At 40.6% G+C, this 24471-nt stretch overlaps 1 protein-coding gene across 5 annotated transcripts; it reads left to right on the top strand.

Annotated features, from left to right (window-relative positions):
* The first annotated feature begins 642 nt into the window (after window positions 1-642).
* Window positions 643-24215, top strand: TBC1D7 (TBC1 domain family member 7). Of its 5 annotated transcripts, none has more exons than XM_033216255.1 (8): window positions 643-758; window positions 2296-2415; window positions 4022-4102; window positions 7544-7731; window positions 12170-12307; window positions 21436-21581; window positions 22655-22784; window positions 23977-24215. In XM_033216255.1, exons 2-8 carry the CDS (start codon window positions 2304-2306, stop codon window positions 24061-24063), a joined length of 882 nt encoding a protein of 293 aa, XP_033072146.1. In that variant the 5' UTR covers window positions 643-758; window positions 2296-2303; the 3' UTR covers window positions 24064-24215. The 5 variants fall into 5 exon arrangements, with proteins under 5 accessions (XP_033072146.1, XP_033072144.1, XP_033072147.1 ...); XM_033216253.1 differs by having other exon boundaries at window positions 643-898; XM_033216252.1 differs by having other exon boundaries at window positions 664-918.
* The last annotated feature ends 256 nt before the right edge of the window (window positions 24216-24471 follow it).

Below are 24471 nucleotides of genomic sequence, written 5' to 3'. Positions count from 1 at the left end.
AGGAAGCTGAACAATAACTTCTGTAACAACTGGGCTCAAGTGGCCAGGACTTAATAACTGATAGCTTTCTTAATTTTTGCCCTTGCTTCCAAGTTAGGACCAACCAGAGAAAGGCAACTATGCCCCCTAACCAATCCCTGGGATATTCCACTTCTAGGGAGCCGCCTCCAGACTCCGGTCTGCGCACACCTGAAGCCTTCCCTTTTGTCCACCAGAAAGCGTCCCCACTCCTCTGTCTGCCCTTGCGTCCCTCCCTAAAGGCAAGGGACAGTGGCTGACGCCTTTTTGCTCTTCTCGTTCAGATGGTCTTCATTTATTCCCACATACACGGGGTGGGGAGGAAATTAGCAAAAGCAAAACTCGGGTCCTGCACGCAGGCAGCTTAAGTACTGCCCTAGGGCTCGGGTCTCCCCTAGGCAGGAACCTCGAGGGCCGGAGACGGCAGTGCAATCCAGGCACGCGCCTTCGGACGGCCGGAGTAAATGGTCGAGAGATTTTGCGGGGTAGCAAGGGCCCGGGTGCCCAGGGTGGGAGAAACTACACAAGCCTGGAGGCCAGCCTAGCCCTTTATCCCGTCGGGTTTCACCAACTAAACCCGAGCTTCCCAGAGTGAGGGTGGAGCTTCCTGCGCGCGCCCTCTGCGCATGCGCCCGCCCAGTGCCCGCCCCTCGACCTGGAGTTGATGTCACATCCGGCGGCGGCGGCAGCGGTGCCGAGTTTTGTCTCTCGGGTCGTCGGGGCGCGCGTGGGTGTCCCAGGTGTCCCTCCGTCTCCCTCCTTCCCGCAGGACTCGCCCCTCCTGGCCCTGGGCCCCAGCGGTGCCCGCCTGCCCGGCGGTCGGTCAGCGCAAAGGGCACGGCTTCCTCTGCTTCTCCCGGACCACTTAGTCTCAACCCGGGTGTGTTTCCACTTCTAGAGGTGAAGCATGCATCAGAGAGAGAATGGGACCTGGGGTCTTGGACCAAGGTGTTTTTAGTTTTCCCATCAGGTGGACGCGCATGGGCAGGAGATTTTATTTGCAATGTTTCCTCCTAGAGGATGCCTTTGTCATTGTAGTGCAATCTAAGAATGGGTGTCCTTAGACAACAGGGACCGACCGAATCGTCATGCAACTGTTTGGATGCCTTAAAAAAAATAAATCCCCACACTCATTATGCGTCTTATGCTGCTGGCTTTTTTATTTTTAAGACATCTGCTCCCGAAAGCTCAGAGCCCTTTAGCATTTCATTTACTAAACGAATCCTAATCTTTCCTGTGACTGGATCGGATCAGAGGATATCTTTTCAATAAGGAAGGAAGCCCTCCCCTGCTCACTGGGGACGTCTCAGGATTTTTAAACCTAAAGATTTACCCTTGTGCACAGAGCCTGGAAGTATTTGCGTGAGGCAGTGCCGTGCTTTTTTGGGAAATGCCTCACATCTTTTCTGTTCTTGAAACGCCAAATCTAACTTGGTCTTTTTTTGGTTGAGTTACCTCCAGTATTATGAAGGTTACTGTGAAGGAACCTGAGACTACTGAGCTTTTTGAGTTCTTGCGATAGATTTTAAATCGTTTTTCTGTCTTCAACTCTGACTTTGGGATCACTGTCAATCGGCTACATTCTTTACCCGCTTCTCATTATAATTTAATGCAATTTGTCTGTTGTAAGTTTTGAATTTTGATAGTTACACTTAATAGAATTGTGTTTAAAAGAAAAGTAAGGAACTCGTGGCTTTTTACTTTTATATAACAATTTTTCATTTTGCAAAATGCCCATTTAAAAAAATATAACTAAGCTAAAGAAAGGAAATTAAAATCATCTGGAATCCTACTACCTAAAGATAACCATTGCTAACATTTTGGAATAGAGTGTTAATTTTTAAAATACATGAAATTTGTAAAAAAAAAAACAATGAAATCATAGTGTATACTGTTCGATTATAATTTTTTTTGACATATCTTGCCTGGCTTCCACTTCACTTAGTTTTTTTTCTTTGCACATTTATAATAACTACAGAATGTTCTATTGTGCTAGGCACTCATAGGTATAGTGGGAAACCTAGTGCATAAACCTTGTGCCATCTATTTTAGCAGCTCAGAGAACTTTTAACTTATATCTTGGCTTTTGGCCAAGATGCATAGGTGGATGGTTGTAGAACTGAGTGAAAGGAAATCTGTAATATTGGGTCCTATGCAAGGGTACATCAGATTTATTGAAAAGGTGAAGAACATCATTGAAAATTATTCTAATTCTTGACTCACTGTTTCTACACTCACTTTTCCCCTTCATCTCTATTTTTCTGTGTCTCCTCCAAGAATGAAATATGACTGACGACTCTCAGAGAAACTTTCGTTCAGTATATTATGAGAAAGTGGGGTTTCGTGGAGTTGAAGAAAAGAAATCATTAGAAATTCTCCTGAAAGATGACCGTCTGGGTGAGTACTTTTTAAAATTAATCTCATTGGTTCTCAGTCATTCCACATGTTGTGAAGTAAGTATTTTCTTAGAAGATATCCAGAAGCATTGGTTGCTTGTTGTATTTTTTAGTGACGTGTTGAAGCAGAATGGTGTATTTTGAGAAAAGTTACAGATTTTTCAAATTTATATTTCACTGAGAGTCAGAAGTTTTTGAAAGATTTCTTAAGAAAATCATTAATATTTTTTCTTCTATTGAATCTATATTTTTTCATGTATTATCTAGGTAAATTTGCAATAACTCTGGTCATGATTTTTTTCTTCTTTTTTTTGAGACCGAGTCTGACTCTGTTGCCCAGGCTGTAGTGCAGTGGTGCGATCTGGGCTCACTGCAACCTACGCTTCCTGGGTTCAAGCGATTCACCTGCCTCAGCCTCCTAAGTAGCTGGGATTACAGGCATGCACCACCATTCCTAGCTATTTTTTGTGTTTTTAGTAGAGACAGTCACCATGTTGGCCAGGCTGGTCTCAAACTCCTGACCTCAAGTGATCCATCCACCTTGACCTCCCAAAGTGCTGGGATTACAGGCATTAGTTACCGCGCTCAGCCCACGATTTTCTTCTATGGAAATACTAAGTGCATTGTATATTGACATTTTAGTTTATTTTAAGCTAGTCTGAATAAGGTCTGTTGTTGACTAAAGTAAAATAAACTGAACCATATTTAAAGATAGTACTTTATTTGCATAGAGTACTTTTAAAGTTTCTGAAACATTTCTCACCTTATCTTTGATCTTCAACCGTACCGTCTTTGCTTTAGTATGTCTGGTATTCTCCTTTGATAAGTAGAAGAATTGAGGGTCAGGGAACTAACTGTAATTTACTGGAAAATGTAGGGTTTTGAAGGTGGACTGCACCACTTACTAGCTGTGTTAGTTTGATCAAATCATTTAACTGCTTTGAACTTCAGTTTTTGCATTTTTAGAACAAGAACTACCTAACAGGCTTGCAATATGAATTAAATGAAATAACCCTGTAATTAATAACTACCACTGTTATAGGGAATGTAGTAATATATGCAAAATGCATCTCCAATGCTGTAAAATGCAAATTGTTTTTATTTTTATTATTATTTTTTAAGACAGCGTCTCACTCTGTTGCCCAGGCTGGAGTGCAGTGGCGTGATCTTGGCTTACTGCAACTTCTGCCTCCTGGGTTCAGGTGATTCTTCTGTCTCAGCCTCCTGACTAGCTGGGACTACAGGTGTGTGCCACCATACCTGGCCAATTTTCATATTTTTAGTAGAGATGGTGTTTCGCCATGTTGGCCAGGCTGGTCCCAAATTCCTGACCTCTAGTGATTTGCCCGCCTCAGCCTCCCAAAGTGCTGAGATGACAGGTGTGAGCCACTGCGCCTGGCCGCAAATTGTTTTTAAATAACTTAGTTGGCAGAAGTCTTGGGCTAGAAGTCAGACTAGTATTACTTCTTCTAGACTTACTGACCATATGGTAGACATCCCCTGAAGAAATGTCTTAACTATTCTTTCAGTTTTAAAAAATGAAATGTGCTTTGACATACTGTGATCAGCATGAAAAGCTTCTAACAATTGTTTTCTTCTTCCTCTAGATACAGAGAAACTTTGTACTTTTAGTCAGCGGTTCCCTCTCCCATCCATGTACCGTGCATTGGTATGGAAGGTGCTTCTAGGTATGAGACCCAGGAGTTGGAAGATGTATCTTCAAAAATATTGAATAATGGGATCATTTGCTATCTTATCAGTCAGAAAAAGGAAAATTTGTTTAGACCTTTTATTGAATATTGGATCTTCCCCAGGAGGTTCAATTACCGCTCATTATTTTCTGTTCTATTAATGATACTGTAGAAGAGAAAATAGTGTATGTTCCTGAGACAAGATCTGGGAAGAGCACTGGACTAGGAGGAATGAGACTTGGTTTAGGCTTTGCTGTCAGCTTGGTAACCTGGAGGAAGGCGACCCCTCTGGGACTCATTTTTTGCATCTATAAACTGAGGCTTTTGAGCTAAATTACTCCTAGTTTTTAGCTCTACATTTGTAATATTTTGTGATTCTCAGCTATAGAGGTATAACTTCCTGATGAGTCAAAGAGAAATTGGAGACTTAATACTCCCTAGAAGTGTGAATGACTAAATTCCAGCGGTGTGAGTGGCTGAATGAGAAGGAAAACTGATCTTACTTAGCTTCTATGGAGGAAAACATGAATTAAGTGCCATGAGTAACTGGCAGCATCCCTTCTGAGCCCAAGATTTTCTTTCCCCTACCATTGCTGAGCCTGCTGGAGCATATAATTCCTATCCATTACCATCCTCCTCTTCTTTCATAAAAAAAGTATTTTTGGCTGGGTGCGGTGGCTCACACCTGTAATCCCAGCACTCTGGGAGGCCAAGAAGGGCAGATCACGAGGTCAGGAGATTGAGACCATCCTGGCCAACATGGTAAAATCCCCTTTCTACTAAAAATGCAAAAAATTAGCTGGGCGTGGTGGCATGCACCTGTAGTACCAGCTACTCGGGAGGCTGAGGCAGGAGAATCTCTTGAAGCCAGGAGGTGGAGGTTGCAGTGAGACAAGATGGCATCGCTGCACTCCAGCCTGGGAACAGCGCAAGACTCTGTCTCCAAAAAAAAAAAAAAAAAAAAAAAAACTTATAGTTTGTTAACTGTAAGATAGTGATGAGGACTAAATTCCTTGAAGAATATAAACTATGTTTGCTCCTTATTGGGCATCCCTGTGTGCCTGTCAGTAGGCAGAGTCATTTACACAGATTGTACAGAGTAATTCTAGAATCCCCTGTGAGGCAGGTATTGGTATCCTAATTTTGCAGGTGGGGAAAAAGACTCTCTGAGGCTAAATAACTTGCCTAAGGCATTATAGCCTGTAAATGGCAGAGCTAGGATTTGAGCTTACGTTTGTGAAACTCATTTGAAGGTAAGATAGATTGTGATTCTCCTGCTTCAGCCTCCCGAGTAGCTGGGACTACAGGTGCGCACTACCACGCCCGGCTAATTTTTTGTATTTTGGTAGAGATGGGGTTTCACCATGTTGCCCAGGCTGGTCACGAACTGCTGAGCTCAGGCAATCCACCCGCCTCGGCCTCCCAAAGTGCCGGGATTACAGGCGTCAGCCACCGCGCCCAGCCCACCTTCCTTTATCATGTCATAGTTATTTTTTGAGGAAAAGGCAGTGGAAGTTTAGAGCCTGTTGCGCTGTGTAGGACACAGCCTGACTCTTCCTAGCCCAGAGTTTTGATTATTTAGGGATCTTTACTTCAAATGCCTATTTCCTGATACTATTTTAGTTAAATATCAGAAAGAGGCTTTTTAGGACCAGCCCTTAGAATACAGGTTTAAGGGTTAACGTGCTGCCTCTAGAAGTGTGATGCGGGTTCGGTCACAGCTGTTTAATCTGTATTAGCCGAGATGTAGGAGACTCTTAGCATATTCCCTTGGCTTTTCTGGAAGCCTGGCTCACAGTCTCATAGCAATGATGAGTTAAAGATTTATTTCAGGGAAAAGAACATTTAAGCTAGTTTTTTTTTTCTAATATTGACATGGTATCATATTAGCTACTATTGTTTTTGTTTTCTGGGGTATTCTTTAGAATACTAAACCTGTGGCATTTTATATACTAAACCTGCACCAAAGAGGGATTCACAGTCAAATGTACTAGCTAACACTTACACTAGCTTAGTGTTTGCCGAGTACTCTCCTGAATGCTTTGTGTATATTGATCTGTTTATTCATCTCAACAACGGTATGATATTAGGTATTGTTATTCCCATTTCTCAGATGGGGAAGCTAAGACATAGGGAGATAAAGTGATTGCTAGAGGTCACCACCCAGCCAGTTAATTGTAGAGCTGGAATTTAAACCCAGCAACTTTGCTCCAGAGTCTGTGCTTCTGTGGAGCCTCATTAAGTTTAATGAGGCTTGAGTAAATACAATGTTTTGTTGTGTTGTTTTGTTTTGTTTTCTTTGAGACAGGGTCTTACTCTGTTTCCCAGGCTGGAGTGCAGTGGTACGATCACAGCTCACTATGGCCTTGACTTCTCAGGCTCAGGTGATCCTCCCCCGTCAGCCTCACGGGTAGCTGGGACTGCAGGCATGTGCCACCGGACCTGGCTAATTTTTCTGTAGAGACAGGGTTTCTCAGATACCTTCACTCAGTTGCCCAGGCTGGTCTCAAACTCCTGGGCTCAAGTGATCTGCCTGCCTTGGCCTCTCAAAGTGCTGGGATTATAGGCATGAGCCACCATACCTGGCCTAAAATGTTTTTCTTTATGGCAAAACTTAGAGCCATGAAAATTCATTGTCACCATTTCCCAAATCTGTTTGACAATGGCGTTTTGTTTTCTCTTGGGGTTAGCGTTCTGTGGAGAAGCATTTGGTGAAATGCTTATCCCGTTTCCTGCCTCTGACAGATGGGGAAACAAATGCCCAGAAAGACAAACACATTTGAGAGTCCTAGTTTTATCCAATCCGAGGCTGGAACCCGGATGGCTGGCCTGTCTAGTGGTCTTTCCACTATGTTTTCTCAGAGCCATTTGTTTGTAAAAAGGATATGACACCATGTTAAAATGGGTTAATGAGCTTAATGTATCATAGAAATGTCATGTAAGGTGACCTCACCAATGAAGATTAAGGTCTTTTGTGACCTGGAGGATAGGATACTTAGTGAGCAAGTTTTAACTGTTGGGGAAGAGAAGAATTCAGTGGGCTGTTGGTGGTTCTGAGATGTAGGGGTCAAGTACAAAGACTAGGGTGAGACCCTCTGGGAGCTAAAGGCAGCCTGAGGCTGCCATAAATTAAATTAAACCATTGTTATAATTGATGTGGTTGTTAATCTTGAATGTATGCGGCGCACTTATTCAAGGGCTTTGCCAGTGTTCTTATATCAATGATGCCTCAGCATTCAAACATTGATAATATTTCACATTTAAGATTGTTTTATAGTGAGAATTTCTAAAAGAGATTCTATATGGTACTTAAATATCTGTGTGAATTCTAGCCTAACTGTGTTGGGTCGCTTCTCACAGCATCCTCTTTCATGGATGAGGGATTTGGAGTGATGGCTCAGTATTTTGTCCTTTTTTCGTTTTTCCTACTCTCTCTAGGAATCCTGCCTCCACACCATGAGTCCCATGCCAAGGTGATGATGTATCGTAAGGAGCAGTACTCGGATGTCCTTCATGCCCTGAAAGTCGTTCGCTTTGTTAGTGATGCCACACCTCAGGCTGAAGTCTATCTCCGCATGTATCAGCTGGAGTCTGGGAAGTTACCTCGAAGTCCCTCTTTTCCACTGGTTAGTGGTCGCTTTTGTCTGACACTAAACTCAACTCTAGACTGTTCCATCTTGCCAGCCTTTGATTACATCATGTTTTGTCTTAAAACCTTTCAGTGGTTCCCTATTGTTATTAGTGTAAAAGTGACACATCTTTACTTGGCATCATGGCCATGCACATTCTGACCCAACCTTCTTATTTTTTGTTTTTTTTTTTAATACGTTTTATTTTGAAGTAATTTCAAACTTCTAGAAAAGTTGCAAGAATATTACCAAGAATTTGCATATACCCTTTACTCAGATTCTCCAGTTGTTAACATTATGTGCATCTGTTTTGCTTCGTCATTTTAAAACGTATTTTTTAAACACATTTTTTTTTTCCTAAATCATTTGAGAATAAGATGCAGACAGGGTTCCCTACTACCTCAGATTCCTTCAGTGTACACTTCCTAAAGACAGGACACCCCTGTAGATAGCCATAGTACAGTCCTCAAAACTAAGATGTTAACATTGATACAATATTAATATCTCATCTACCAACTCCATTTGAATTTGACCAATAATGCCTTCACAAATAAGCAAACAGTCAAAGTTATGGGTGAGGATTGAATCCTGGTTTAGGCTTTGCACTGGCTGATCATGTTGCTTTTGTCTCCTTTGACTTGGGGCAGTTCTGTCTTTTTTTAATCTTTCATGGCTTGGACATTTTTGAAGGGCGTAATCAGATGCTTTGAAGAAAGCCCCTCAATTTAGGTTTGTCTGGTGCTCCCTCCTGATTAGATTCAGGCTATTCATTTTTGGCGGGGATATCAGGTGGGTGATGCTGTCTCCTTTTCTGTGACTCTTATCAGGAGGCACATAGTGTGGATTTGCCCCATAAGAGATAGTGTTAGCTTGGATCATTTGGCGAGGGTGGTGCCTGCTGGAGTTTTCCACTGGAAATTGTTTATTTTTTCCTTTTTAATTGCTGTTTCTCTTTGTGGGGAGACACTTGAAAACCGCTATGTAAGTATCCTATTCCTTATTGAACTTTTGCTCATGAGTATTCTCATTTGACGATTTCTAAAAAAATTTTATTTTTTAACTTTTAAAATAATGTTGGATGTAGAAAAAAGTTGCAAAAATAGTAAAGTGTTCTCAAATACCTTCTCTCAGGGTCCTCAAATGTTACATCTCATACAACCATAATGTAATGATCAAAACCAGAGAGTCACAATACGGGGAGCTACTCTGTAGGCCTCATTGGGATTTTGCTGATGTCCCACTGATGCTCTTCTTCTGATCCAAGATCCAGTTCCAGATCACACATTACATTTAGCTGCCACATCTTAGTCTGTAATCTGGAACAGTTCTTTTTTTTTTTTGAGACAGAGTTTTGCTCTTTTTGTCAGGCTGGAGTTCAATGGTGCGATCTCGGCTCACTACAACCTCTGCCTCCTGGTTTCAAATGATTCTTGTGCCTCAGCCTCCGGAGTAGCTGGGATTACAGGCGCACACCACCACACCCGGTTAATTTTTGTATTTTTAGTAGAGACGGGATTTCTCCATGTTGGTCAGGCTGGTTTTGAACTCCCGACCTCAGGTGATTCACCCACCTTGGCCTCCCAAAGTACTGGGATTACAGGCGTGAGCCACTGTGCCCGGCCTGGAACAGTTCTTCAGTCTTTGTCTTTCATGACCTTGACACTTTTGAAGAGCCCTGGACAATAGAGCATTTCTCAATTTGGGTTTGTCACATGTTTCTCCATGATTAAACTCTGGTCACGCATTATTGGCAGGAATACTACAGAAGTGTGAGACTCATTACTATTGCTGCTAACTGTGATCACTTGGGTAAGATGGTGTCTGCGGAGTTTCTCCACTATAAGGTTACTATTTTCCTCTTTGTAATTAATAAGTAACTGTGGGGAAGTACTTTGAGACTTGTAAATAGCCATCCACTAACGGTTCTTATTCTTTTTTTTTTTTTTTTTTTTTTTGAGACGGAGTCTCGCTCTGCCGCCCAGGCTGGAGTGCAGTGGCCGGATCTCAGCTCACTGCAAGCTCCGCCTCCCGGGTTTACACCATTCTCCTGCCTCAGCCTCCTGGGTAGCTAGGACTACAGGCGCCCGCCACATCGCCTGGCTAGTTTTTTGTATTTTTTAGTAGAGACCGGGTTTCACCGTGTTAGCCAGGATGGTCTCGATCTCCTGACCTCGTGATCTGCCCATCTCGGCCTCCCAAAGTGCTGGGATTACAGGCTTGAGCCACCGCGCCCGGCCTAACGGTTCTTATTCTTGCCTGAACCAATTTTTACCATGCTGGTTGCCAAATGGTGATCTAACTCCCTCATTCTTTTTGCATGTATTAGTTGGCATTCTTCTCTAAGAAAGAGTTTTCCCTTCTCCTTCTTTATTTCTATCAGTGTGAAATTAAAGCGTTATTTGTTTGGCTTAAACAGTGAATTGTTCAAATGGATTTGCTGGAACACTCCTGTTTTACAAAATTTATTTTTATTGCATATCTTATATTTTTTGAAGTTAATGATGGGGTATCCATGGACAAACCTTAGAGCTAATAAAGATCATTTGTATTTATTATGTTTCTCAAGAGAGAGAAGGTCCCTAAAAAATAATTGGAATAATTTAAGCAATCATCTTTAAATTTCACTTATTGGCAAAGGGAAGTTGATAGTACTACACAAGTTCTTAAATTACATATCAAATTAAATTAGATAATCTGTTAGTTCAAGGAATTGAGATGACAGGGTATAGGTTCCCCTCACCGCTACTCAGCTTGTCTGTGTTCCAAGCTGAGACACCTTTACTGCAGCCTCAGGCAGACATGCTGCTGAGTGAGTGTTTTGGACTCTGCCACCCCACGTCTCCCCAGTCGTGGTCCTCATTGTGTTAGTCTGTTTTTGGTTGCTTATAACAGAATACCTGAAATTGGATAATTTATTTAAAAAAGGAATTTATTTCTTACAATTCTAGAAGCTGGGAAGTCCAGGATTCAGGGGCTGCATCTGGTGAGGGCCTTCTTGCTGATAAGGACTCTCTGCAGGGTCCTGAGCTGGCACAGGCTATCGCATGGCGAGGGGGCTGAACGTGCCAACGTGCTCACCCAGGACTCTCTTCTTCTTAGGAAGCCACCAGTCCCATTCCTGTGATAACCTGTTAATCTGTGAATTGACCCACTGATGAGGGCAGAGCCCTCGCGATCCAGTCACCTCTTAAAGGCCCCACTTCTCAATACTGCCACATTGGGGATTAAATTTCACCATAAATTTTGGAGGGGACAGATGTTTGAACCATAGCACCTACTTAGCCCCCACTCTGCCTCATTTTTTAATTCATTAATAAGAGGGTGCAGCAGCGCTTGGCACAGGGCCAGGAAGGATGACCTGAGTCCTCTTCTCTTGACCTGTCAGTGGTCAGGAGCAGTCAGTGATATACCACCTTTGTGGGTGCCAAGCACAGTGCACAGAACTGCACGGGAGTCCAGGAAAGGAGATTTTTCCTTTCCCTTTTCTTCCTACTTATTTTCCGTTCTCCTCTGACACATTAATAAAATGCTTAGAGAAAATTTATTCCCTATGATTTAAATTCTGTTTTTCTTGACATTTTATAGAATATTAACAAGTTGAAAGAAGGGCTTAGAATGAAATAATACATTAAAGTGACAATTTTGATTTAAGTTGGTACTTTTTAGGGGAAACTGTGATACTTCTTAGTTTCTTTTTAACATTAAAATCCTTCAGCTGTTAAATCCTAGATGAAAATGCAAAGCTTTTTGTATACGATATGGTGTTTGAAAACAGAAGAGGTTTTCAAATAAGGTCCCAGTTTTTCTAAGATCTCTCTGTTGAAATTTCCCTGAGAGTTTACTTTCGCATTCTGAGTATTGACACAAGGTTTGAGAAATGCCATTCTTTTGATTCCCAAAATTCTGATTCTCGGAACATTTTAACTTTTTTACTGCTTAAGATGGAACAAAATTCCGAAGGTATGCATGAATGCTTTGAAATAAAGCAAATGCTCTATTAGTCTTTTTTGGAGCTCTTCAATATTTGCAAATTACTGTGCTGAAAAATGTCTCCAGTTACTGATGGTGCCGTTTGTTACACCCTTTTCAAAGACATTCTCACCTAGTACTAAGGATATTTTTGGGTGGAGAGAGTCAGTGACTTGCTGATCATTTATGTTGACTCTGTGAGGGGCTTAATGTTAGAAGCTGGAGCATCTCTGTACACTCAGCCTGAAACCTGGTCATTCAGAAGCAGCACTGACCCTGTAGTTACTCATCCTTTTCTCCCCCTTGCTCCCCTCTTCAGGGATGGACTCGGTGCTTTTTGATCCCGCTTTGATTTATTAATGTAGCCTTTTCAAAATTTAGGGAGCAAAGTTTCATTTTTTATTAAAGAAATATGTATTCCTTTCTTTCGCCGCCTTCCTCTTGAGATTTGTTATTAATCTTTCAGGAGCCAGAAGATGAAGTATTTCTTGCTATAGCTAAAGCCATGGAGGAAATGGTGGAAGACAGCGTCGACTGTTACTGGATCACCCGACGCTTTGTGAACCAATTAAATACCAAGTACCGGGATTCTTTACCCCAGTTGGTGAGGACTTTTTTTTTTTTTAGGCTATTGGAGAGTGAACAATGGTATTGGGGGTCTTCAGGGAGTGCTCTTACCTCCTGCGGCTGCTACAATTATGAATAACCCGTTACAGTAGGACTCAGCAAGTGTTTTCTGTAAAAGGCGGTATAATCTAAATATTTCCAGCTTGGTGGGCCAGATGGTCTCTATTGTAACCACTCAACTCTGCTGTTGTTGCACAAAAGCAACCTTAGACAATGCATAATATAATGTTCCTGGCTGGATTTGCCCTGCTGCAGGCCATAGGTGTCCAGTCCTGCTCTATAGTATTCCTTATTCTGGTCTAGAATCCGCCAGTCTAGAGTAATCCATCTGTATAAGTTAAGGTTTTCATTTGGCTGCATATAATGGGAAGCCCAAATACCAGAAGCTAAGAATCCAGGCAGTGCGGAGCTGGTGCTGCAGAACCTCAGTATGGAGAGGGTTGCAGACAGTATTCGTAGGCATCATCTTTCCCCTCATGCTCACAAGGTGGCTCTTGGACCAGTGGCCATGCCATCTGTGTTCTGGGCAGAAGGAAAGGGAAGGCAAAGGTAAACACAAAGGAATAAGAGGGACAGGCCAGCCAAGTCTGTGGCCCATTAGGCTTTCTCTCTGCATGTACAGCTGACCTTTGAGTAGTGTAGGGTTAAGAGAACTGACCCAACCCTAGCATAGTTGATACCCTGCATATAACTTTTGACTCCCGCAAAACCTAACTACTAATAACTTACAGTTGACTGGAAGCCTTACTGATAACATAGACGGTCATTTAACACATATTTTGTACACATATTTTGTTTCCGTTTGTGTTTTTTTAAGATGGAGTCTCATGCTGTCGCCCAGGCTGGAGTGCAATGGCATGATCTCGGCTCACTGCAACCTCTGCCTCCTGGGTTCAAATGATTCTCCTGCCTTAGCCTGCCAAGTAACTGGGATTACAGGTGCCTGCCACCATGCCTGGCTAATTTTTGTATCTTTTTTAGTAGAGACAGGGTTTCATCATGTTGGTCAGGCTGGTCTCGAACTCCTGACCTCAAGTGATCCGCCCACCTTGGCCTCCCAAAGTGCTGGGATTTACAGGCATGAGCCACCACACCCAGCCACATATTTTGTTATGTGTGTATTCACTATATTCCTGTAATGAAGTAAGCTAGAGAAAAGAAAATGTTAAGAAAAGCATAAGGAAAATGAAATATATTTTCTATTTATGAAGTGGAAGTGGTTCATCACAAAGTCTTCATTCTCTTTGTCTTCACGTAGAGTAGGCTGAGCAGAAGGAGGGAGGGAAGGATGGTCTTGCTGTCTCAGGGGTTGGCAAAAGTGGAAAAAAATCCATGTTTAAGGGGACCTTTGCAATTCAAACCCGTGTTGCTCAAGGGTCAGCTATATGTTAGTGACCAGGACTGTATCACTTGGCTGCCCTGTCTATAGTAGAGGCAGGGAAAGGTGTTCTTTTGTAAAAAAAGCCTTGTGATCTCCCACTAAAACAGGGGCTCTGTGAGTGACATAGGAAGGGCACATGGGAGTGTGGCAGGCAGCGAGCTGTTTCTATCATAGCCTTGCTTGGGAAGGCAGAGAACTAAATGGTGCTTGCTGCATCGCACAAGCTAGTCTTCCTTTGCCATTTTCTTTTTTTTGTCTAGTTTTTTTTCTCTTATTTATCTCATTTATAAAAATAAATCTCTTTGTCTTAAATCATTGGGTTATTTCTTTTTAAAATTCTACTGAAAGTGGTAACTGTAGTATAGGGTGCAAGATCAGATGCGGGGCAGTGATGATGGTTGAATGGGCATTGAGGATCACTGCAGTTAATTATTAATAAGGCAATGTGCAAGACCCTTCAGCTTCTGAGAACACTTACAAGAGCAGTTTTTATATATTTCAACTAAGCAAAATTTGACTTTTAAGATTTTGAAATTTGATCCACTTTGTTGATTTCAGTAAAAATAATTTAAGCATGGAAATGGAGCTTACATAACTATGTCAGTTGCCTAATTAAGTGAGGAGGTCTCAGTTTTATCATACCATGATCTAATTAGCTTTTCTTATTTAATATTTGAGTAAGTCAGTTGCATTTTGATAGTTTATACTATTTTTAAAAAATTCACCCTTTATTTTTCGTAAAATAAGCAGCGAATGCATTCTCAAAAGAAATTAAGCAATTCAGATGAATCCATATTTCCCTAGACCTGGACTAACCACCCCATCCCTGCAATTGCCCACTTCCCCTTCTAAGAAGTAAACATTTGTCATTAGCTCAGTGTGCATTATTCAAGATTCTCTTATGTGCGTGTATATATGATTTTTCTTTTTCTTTTTTTTTTTTTTGAGATGGAGTCTAGCTCTGTCACCAAGGTGGGAGTGCAGTGGTGTGATCTTGGCTCACGGGTTCACGCCATTCTCTTGCCTCAGCCTCCCAAGTAACTGGGACTACAGGCTCCCACCACCACGCCTGGCTAATTTTTTGTATTTTTAATAGACACGGGGTTTCACCATGTTAGCGAGGATGGTCTCGATCTCCTGACCTCGTGATCCGCCCGCCTCATCCTCTCAAAGGGCTGGGATTATTCACATTAAGTAGTAGTATATTGTACATATGGCCCTATAGTTCTATTTTTTTTTTTTTTTTTTTGAGACGGAGTCTTGCTCTGCCACCCAGGCTGGAGTGCAGTGGCCGGATCTCAGCTCACTGCAAGGTCCGCCTCCCGGGTTTATGCCATTCTCCTGCCTCAGCCTCCCGAGTAGCTGGGACTACAGGCGCCCGCCTCGTCGCCCGGCTAGTTTTTTGTATTTTTAAGTAGAGACAGGGTTTCACCGTATTAGCCAGGATGGTCTCGATCTCCTGACCTCGTGATCCGCCCGTCTCGGCCTCCCAAAGTGCTGGGATTACAGGCTTGAGCCACCGCGCCCGGCCCTATTTTTGTTTTTAACTTATTGCCTTGGAAAACTTTCCAAGGCAGTATAGACAAATCACTAGTTTTCAGCCCTGACTTCCTATTAGTACCACCTGAGAGCTCTTAAAAATTACCATCACCTTTCCTCCACCTAGAGAAGTGAAATCTGAATCTCTGAAGGTAGGGCCCTGGAATTCTAAATTCTTAAAAGCTCCAGGCAATTCTGAAGTGTAGCTAAAGATTGAAAGGCACTCGTTTAGAACCACCTATTAAAAAATATTTACTCCTAGCATTTCCTGTTACGAATTTCCCGTATTTAAACATAAGAGATCCATGCTGAGAGTAAGTATGCCCTTGTACAGGCTCCCTGTGTGTATGCGTTATCTCTTTAGGCTTGGTACCTATGAGCAGAAGCAGATGCTCAAGCGGAGGGGAGATGTAAAATCTATTCATTTATTTTTGTCATATTTAAAATTTAAACTGCCTGACTGCTCATCCAAAGGCCATATCAATTTATGCTCCCACCAAACAGATGATGAGATTTCCCATTTTCCACCCCATTGCCAATACGTGATAGTATCAATGTCTTACATTTTTCTCCATCTGATGGTGAAATGGTATCTCATTTTAATTGACTTGTCCTCGGTTTCTAGTGAAGTTGAGTATGTTTGCATATTGCTATTGTTTTGTTGACTTTTTTTCTTTGTAAGAGTTATTGGTATATAGTCACTCTTGGATCTGTAGGGGATTAGTTCTAGGACTCCTTGAGATAGTAAAATTCATGGGTGTTCAAGTCCCTTACATAAAATGGCATAGTATTTGCATATAACCTACATATCTCTTCTTGTATACTTTAAATCTAGATTACTTATAATACGTAATGCAATGTAAATGCTATGTAAATTGTTATACTGTATTATTTAGGGAATAATGACAAAAAAATCTTTTTTCGGTACAGACACAACTATCCATTTTTTATTTCCCAAATGTTTTTCGCCCGTGGTTGGTTGAGTCCATGGATACGAGGGTCGACTGTACCCTGGATATTTATCCTTATCCCTTATGTTTGTTGAAAATACTTTCTGTTTGTTGTACAGAATTTTAGGTTTTGATACAATGAGATTGGTCAGCATTTCTTTTTTAAATTTTTTGCTTTTTGTGTCTTACTGGTTAATTAACCCTTTCCAACCCCAAGATTAAAAAATATATATATATATATATATTTTTTTTTTCTTCTCCTTTTTTTTTTTTTTTTTTTTGAGATGGAGTCTTGCTCTGTCACCCAGGCTGGAGTGCAGTGGTGTGATCTCGGCTCACTGCATCCTCCGCCTCTTGGGTTCAAGGGATTCTCCTGCCTCAGCCTCCTGAGTAGCTGGGACTATAGGCATGTGTGTGGCACCATGCCTGGCTAATTTTTGTATTTTTAATAGAGACAGGATTTCCCTATCTTGGCCAGGCTGATCTCAAACTCCTGACCTCAGGTGATCCACCGCCCTCGGCCTCCCAAAGTGCTGAGATTACAGGCGTGAGCCACTGCACCCGGCCTGTTTTTTCCTAACTTTTAAAAATGCTTAAACATTTTAAATTTAGCTCTTTGTCAGGGATTTATCTTTCTGATTGGCATCAGACACATTGGATTTCACTCTTACACTCACTTGCAACACCACTACTTCTACCAACATGTCACTCCTCCTCCTCTTCTTCTTCTTCCCCCTCTCTGGTTTGTGTGTTACTGAGAAATGTGCTTCATATCAGGCAGTGCTAAATTTTTATTGTTAGTGAGCTACTTCATTCAAGCATATTATCTTTGTTTTTACAGATGAGGAAACTGAAGCACAGAGAAGTTAAGTAAGACCAAGGTCTCAGTTAGTAAGCAGTAGAACAGCACTTACTCTGTGAATTTGTTAGTTCATCCTTTTTCCACAGATTTGAAATGCCACCTTTATCATATACTAGATTTCCATATATATGTGTATATATATATGTGTGTGTTTGTATATATGTATGTACATATATATACACACATATATATATTTATATCTCTTTCTGGACTCCTTTTTATTCCATTGAGTTATTTGTCTATTCCTGGGCCAATATCATATGATTTATTTAGTACAACTTTCTAGCGTATTTTGATAGCTGATAAGGAAAGTCTCTTATTGTTGCTCTTTTTAAAAAATGTCTTGGCTATTCTTAAACTTGCCTTTTTCTTTTCAGAAATGAATTTTAGAATCAGCAAGATACTTCATGTCCCTTAAACCTTAGTTTCCTCATCTTTAAAAATGGGGCTTCTTTTAGTGTATGCATTACAGTGTCTAGCACATAGTTTTAAGTAGTTACGAAGTTTTAAAAAAGTCATCCAGAATGTATAAAAAACTTACATTTCCTTTGTGTCGCTTTCTGTTTGATTTAGGCATCAAGTGATTTGCTTACACTTTTCTCTCTAGTGAAACCGTCTTTAGTCTATCTTATAACACACAGTTTAGGTTGCTGCTTAGTTCTGTGGAAATGTGTGTATGGTGGACAATGATAGGCTCAGAAGAAGATAAGGATACCCCTGAGTGATGATGTGTTTATTCTGCCATACTACTCTGATTCCGAGGATTGCATCATAGCCTCTCTCCTTACAAACTTTTCATATTGAATTCTGTTTTTTTGACAAGGTCTCTCTTTGTCAAGGAGAATAGAGGCCAACTTCAATTGTGTGGCGTGGAAGGTTTCTATTAAACCATCTCAAACTTAATTGTGTTAATCATTAACATAAGTGATCTTTGTTTTATTGCTATAGACACAGTTTTTTAAAGCTCTGCTAAAGAGGTTTTTTTCATATTTACTATTAGCAGCTTCTTCCTAAGTTTGATATAAATTCCTCTCAGAGTGATTAAGTACCTATTTTTGTCACGTTTTTCCTTCTGTTGATGATGTATAGTTTATTGTCTTCATAAAGTAAGAATATGGGGGTCATAGAAATATTGAAAATAACCTAAATGGGAGTAAGACAAAATTATGGTTATAATAAATTACATCTATCAATAATAAATCACATCTATGGTATCTATCGTTTGCTAAGTATGAAAAAGGTCAGGCAATATAAATATTAGCTCCTTCCATTAAAAAATATATATACACGTATGTATTTGAATTCACTTTCTTTCTTAGATGAAGCTGTAGCATACAGCACACATTCTTCCCATCTTGTTCTTTTTACCTGCTATATGCTGGAGATCATGCCATATTAGTATACAGAGATACTCCTTATTCCTGTCATGATTTCATACTACTGTCCTGTGTACATTCTTACACAATATTCTTTTTTTTTTTTTGAGACGGAGTCTCACTCTGTCACCCAGGCTGAAGTGCATTGGTGCAATCTCGGCTCACTGCAACCTCTGCCTCCCAGGTTCAAGTGATTCTCCTGCCTCAGCCTCCCAAGTAGCTGGAATCACCGGCACATGCCACCACGGCCAGCTAGTTTTTGTATTTTTAGTAGAGACAGGGTTTCACCATGTTGGCCAGGCTGGTCTCGAACTCCTGACCTCAGGTGATCCACCCACCTCAGCCTCCCAAAGTGCTGGGATTACAGGCGTGAGCCACCAGGCCCAGCCTACACAATATTCTCAGGTTAGTATATTCATACTGTTCTATTGTGAATGTAGTTTATTCAACCTGTCTTTTATTGTTGGCTATTTGGGATGTTTTCAGTCTTTTGCTGTTATACACAGTGTTACTGGTAAATAGACTTGTGCATGCAGCTTCTCATGTGCTGGTAGTATATTGAGTTGGATTCCCTAAAGATAGATTGGCTGGATCAAAGGGTAAATGCATATATTACTTTGCTAAATATTGCCAAATTCCCCTTCATAGAGCTCATAGTCTTTGCATCCTCACAACCAGTAGATTGTTTCCCTACAGCCTTGCCAACGTGGTATGTCATTAGTCTTGAATTTTTGCCATTCTGATAGGTAGGAAGTGATACTTCAGTGGAATTTTATATTGCATTTATTTTGTTGTAAGTAGGTTGAGCATGTTTTTATGTGGGTAAAGGCAGGTGCATTTTTTTTTTCCTATCGAGTTCTTGACTTTTTTCCTTCTCCACTTTAAAAAGCTCTCTTTTGGTAGGGATATTAACCCTTTAAGATTATTCATTAACCTGGGAAAATGTCCACAATTTGTTGAGTGCAAACGGAAAAATACTAAATCATATATTCAGTATGAGTTCAACTAATAAAAGAAAGAGAAGTGTGTCTGTATGTATGCAGGATAGATGCTCTATAACCTAAGTATTACCAGTAGTTATCATTGGGAGTGTGATTATACTTGATGTCTATATGCTCTTTATTCTTTCATATCATTTCAAGATTTCTTATAATAGGCTATAATAAACCAGGAAAAAGTTTAAAAAATTAATTAGATATTGGCAAAAAGATGTACATTGAGCAATTGTTAAGATGTCGATTGATGTATTCACAGCTTTATATTAATTCACAGTATTGATTTGCTCACTCAACAGTTATATATTGAGTGCTTACCATGCCAAGTGATGTGCTAGGTATTGAAGAACCAGCAGTGAACAAAATAGATACAGTACCTTCCCCCCGTGAGCTTATTGTCTGATAAAGGAAAAAGGCAATACATAGTTTTAAAATGTTCACACATCTCCATCTTGTCTATTATTTGTACTGACTTTTGGATGACATTTTCTTTCCTATGAGACATAATCTATAACTCAGTGTGTGTGTTTTCAACCAAGTCACTAGGAAAAAAGTACATATATCCCCTTTGCAAAACCAACCACAATTCCTTGTCTGGGAAGTTGTCTGCAGTGTTAGTGAGAAACTCTAGGAACCTTTGAGTAGTATAGGGAGGTTGGATAAACAGGAAAAAGAGATATCCTGAAAAAGAAAGGGGAAAGCTGGACCAGATATTATGATATGGGCCTCTCTTTGCCTGGCTAACTCCTGTCCATTCTTCAGAGGTCAGCTCAAATGTCACCTCTCCTGAGAAGCTGCTTCTGCTTCCTACAGCCCGGGTTAGGATTTTCTCCTGGATGTACCCAACATTTTGTGCTTGTTCCCATCACAGCATCACAGTATTACAGTGTATTGTAGTTACCTCTTTACTTGTATGTCTCAAGCTGTAAGCTCCTTGAAGGCAGGGATTTTCTCTTACCTTTCACTTTATTCATTGTATGAAGTGCAGTCTCTGACTCTAGTGGACCTTGTAAAGGTGATGAATTTCCTCTTTGACAGAAGCAGAGAGTTATAGATATTGAGTCAAATAAACATTTACATTTGCTTAAGTGATGCGGGCTCTGGTTGTACTGCAGATATTGAGTATGGATTTTAGGGTTTGACTCAGAGCCCATTCTCAGCCAGTGGACCCTAAATATAGCAGCCAACCTAAATATAGCAGCCAATGCAAGATGGATTTGGTCAGGTTTGGGGAGCTGGCTTTATTTGCTCTCCAGTCTTCTAGTGTTGGCTGCCACCTGACTTCATGAGACAGAGGCTACCAAGTGGAATCCAGGTGCTTTATTCCCTCTGAGTTATCCCTTGAATTCCAAGAAATTTTAGTGCACCTTTGTGTTGAATACAAAGTTCACCCTCTGGACATCCCTGTTGTGTGAGCCTGCTTGGCACTGGTGCACAGTGGTGCTCAATCCAGGGCAGTGTATGTATAGTCGGTGACTGGTCAGCCCCTTCTCATCAGCATCACTTTTTGTCTTATTCTTCCTAATGCCCTCTCCCCACTCTAATCCCACTCTATTTCTTTGGTTTCACCTTTCCTCTTTCCCCCTTTTTTCCTTAGTATATAATCTACTGCTCGTTAGACCAGTGGTAATATAATGGGCCTTCCTTAGCTCCTCAGAACAATTGAATTTTGCTTTGGACTTTTGCCTTAGGTTGTTGAATCTGGCTAGTGAAGTTAGTATTAGGGTGACCACCCATTCCATTTTGCCTGGGACCGCCCCCGTTTTAGCACTGAAAGAGCCCTGTGTCCTGGGAAACTCCTCAGTCTTGGATGGTTTGTTACTTTAGTTAGGGCTGACCTAGGAAACTGCTGTGTCACAAGTGACTTGGATAATTCTGAAGTTTTGTTTTCTAATACTTCCTTGAATTCAGCATGTAATTTTTTTTTTCCATCAGAGACTATAATATCAGATGATGCTATGACACAGGAAATGAATCATCTCTGTTCTTGCTTAATCTTTAGCCAAAAGCATTTGAACAATACTTGAATCTGGAAGATGGCAGACTGCTGACTCATCTGAAGATGTGTTCCGCGGCGCCCAAACTTCCTTATGATCTCTGGTTCAAGAGGTGCTTTGCGGGATGTTTGCCTGAATCCAGTTTACAGAGGCAAGTATGTCTTTTGAAGACATATTGAAGGCTTGGCATTAGAGCAGAGTTCTGGCCTTTCATGCGGTCATCCCTCAGAGTATAAATTTGCTTTAGAACAATACAGTAATTTGAAGCTCAGTCCTCCAGCAGCTACCATAACAGCACATGATTATGCTTATTCTTGAATATATAGTTAGGAAAATTGAGGGCCCTCAGTGCATTAGATGCTGTGAAGTAGTCACACCTCACATGGTCTCCACGAGTTTATATAAGCGTCAGCTCCTCTTTTCCAGAAATGTGACAAATCCTCCTCTAGCAGAAATCTTAGTATTTGTTTCATCATGGTATCTTTAAAGAAGCTGAAGGCAGTCAAAGATTTGAGACTCAAACTAAGTTCTTCCAGTCAGTTTCAGACACGTCTGGGTATTTCGGAGTTCAGGTGCCACCCATGAAGACTTTGTGATGTAGTAGAACAGTAACTCTTAAAATAAGTTATGGCACTGAATAGTGCAGTACACAGAGAACATTATAAGATAATATGTAACTAAGTGTATCAAGTAGAATACCAACTTTTAGGAGTTATGGGAATGATCAGAATTATTATTTTATTGTGTTTATAGATCAGTAACTGGCTCCTTAAGCCCTTAGAGAAGTTTAAGGAGTCTGTCCCCAGAATCACTGGCAATGAAACTGAATTTATCTCATTTCATGTACATCTTTTGTTGTCCCTTAGTAGGCTATAATTATAGCATTACGGAATATTAGCAGAATATATACCATTAGTTTAGGATTTTCTTTTTCTTCCTCAAAAATGTCAGGTTCACAACATGAGGGAATATGATTTTGGTAGATGCCTAGTGGAGCAGTAATTTTTAGTGAACTTTCCTTTTTCCTTCTAGTGCTGATTGTATCTAGAATAGATTTCAAATGGCTTCTGTATTTTGTTGTTGTTTTGATGATTATTTCATAAAAGTTGTTCTTTGAAACTTTTACATAAAATTGGAGCAAATTTTATTTTGTAGTTTGAGATGTCTATGCTAAGCATAATGCTCAAACTCATGTAATTTGATTATATCTCCTTATTTTTGTAGGGTTTGGGATAAAGTTGTGAGTGGATCCTGTAAGATCCTAGTTTTTGTAGCTGTCGAAATTTTATTAACCTTTAAAATAAAAGTTATGGCACTGAACAGTGCAGAGAAGATAACAAAGTTTCTGGAAAATGTAAGTGTGCTTTGATTTGATTTTGAATCTGGAAATGAAGTTACCTTAGCAGGTCAGATTTTCCTGTTACATTAGATTATTTCAGAGAAATAATACCTTAGAATGTTTCAGAGAATAATTATAATAATGATTATTTTAGAGAAATTATTTAAGAGAAATAATAATTTGATTTGATTTTGAATCTGGAAATGAAGTTACCTTAGCAAGTCAGATTTTCCTGTTACATTAGATTATTCCAGAGAAATCATACAGTATATTTTTACATTATAAGAAACATTTTTCCCTGAAAAAGTTTGGCCTAAAGTTGGCCTGAGGATTAGTTTGCATCCTGTCTTTGGGAGATGATGGTCTGAGACCATCTTGTGAATGTGTCCACTTAGAACCAGAGTCTTATCCTCCATGTGACTATCAGCAGTCATGTCAGGAAAAGGAAAAGGTGAGATCTGTCATTTTACAATGAGTAATTTTTGTCAGTTCAAAAGGGATTCTGTATTTTGGAGGATTTTGTAAGCCATTTCATTTCTGTTACTGTCTCTGGTGTAATCCCAGTTGGGTTTATTAATATACAGTATTAACCTGGCATATTGCTGAAAAAGGCAATGGTAATGAAATTAACTTTTCCCTCCCTATGTATCTTGGAATAAATACCCTTTACCAGGCAAGAAATAGGATTAAAGAGACTTATGCCTGAATGATTTTCACAGAATCCCAAATCTATTCATTTTTAAAATAGTATTAGCATTTGAATAATGGCCTGGTAAATTATAATAAAGTACAGAGTCAATATGTGTTGAATAAATGAATAATCATCATTATAACCAGAAGTGGCTAACAGTGCCAGGCCTGTGCTAAGTATTTTCCATGGGTTATCTCATGTCATACTGTGAACAGCTCTGCAAAGTTGGGCTATCATATCCCCCATTTTAGAGATGGGGATTTGAAACCCAGGTAGCTTAGGTAACCCACCCGGGGGTGCACAGTTAGTGAGCAGTGCAGGATTTGAACCCAGTCAGACTGACACTGGAGCCCTTTCATGTCCTCAGGTAGCATGTGATACAAGCCTTTTATCCTGTCACTTTCTGAAAAACAGTGAAAACTCCCATGGTAGTGAATTTTATGCCACAGCGAATGAGGGAACACACCGAAGTTGTCAACACTAAAATTTCACAGAGACTGGTTTGCTTGTCCACAGATTCCCCAGGACAGCTCAGACGCGATCGTGAGCAAGGCCATTGACTTGTGGCACAAACACTGTGGGACCCCGGTCCATTCAAGCTGAACGCACCTGCTGGTTGTGGACCGTCTGCCAGGCCCACCTTGAGCGTTGTGTTCTTGGCATGTGATCTGGGAAACTGAATGAATAATACACTTTTCTTGCTCTGGTGCTCAAAGTGGTTTTTTTCCCCCCCCAATAAAATTATTTAATTGAAATGCCTGGTGTTGCTGTGTTGGGGAGCAGCATCTTGCAGTTACATAGAAATGTAAAGTTCATCTCTGAATAGCATTTCAAAAGGGTTGTTAGAAAATAGCTCCCCGATTTTAAAGTGGTTTAGTCAGGGCGAGTGAGTGTGTTAACCAGCAGTGCATAAGTTAGCCTGCCCTGCCTCTAATTGGCACCGAGCTAGTTACTTTTAAGGTCTATTTCTAGCATAAGAGTGACTTCCTTTTGTTGACACCTCAGATTTGG

Source organism: Trachypithecus francoisi, unplaced genomic scaffold, assembly GCF_009764315.1.
Source record: "Trachypithecus francoisi isolate TF-2019V2 unplaced genomic scaffold, Tfra_2.0 Lachesis_group10, whole genome shotgun sequence".
NCBI lineage: Eukaryota > Metazoa > Chordata > Mammalia > Primates > Cercopithecidae > Trachypithecus > Trachypithecus francoisi.
The sequence above is the reverse complement of the archived record's forward strand: the minus strand, read 5'-3'. Positions and strand labels throughout refer to the sequence as shown.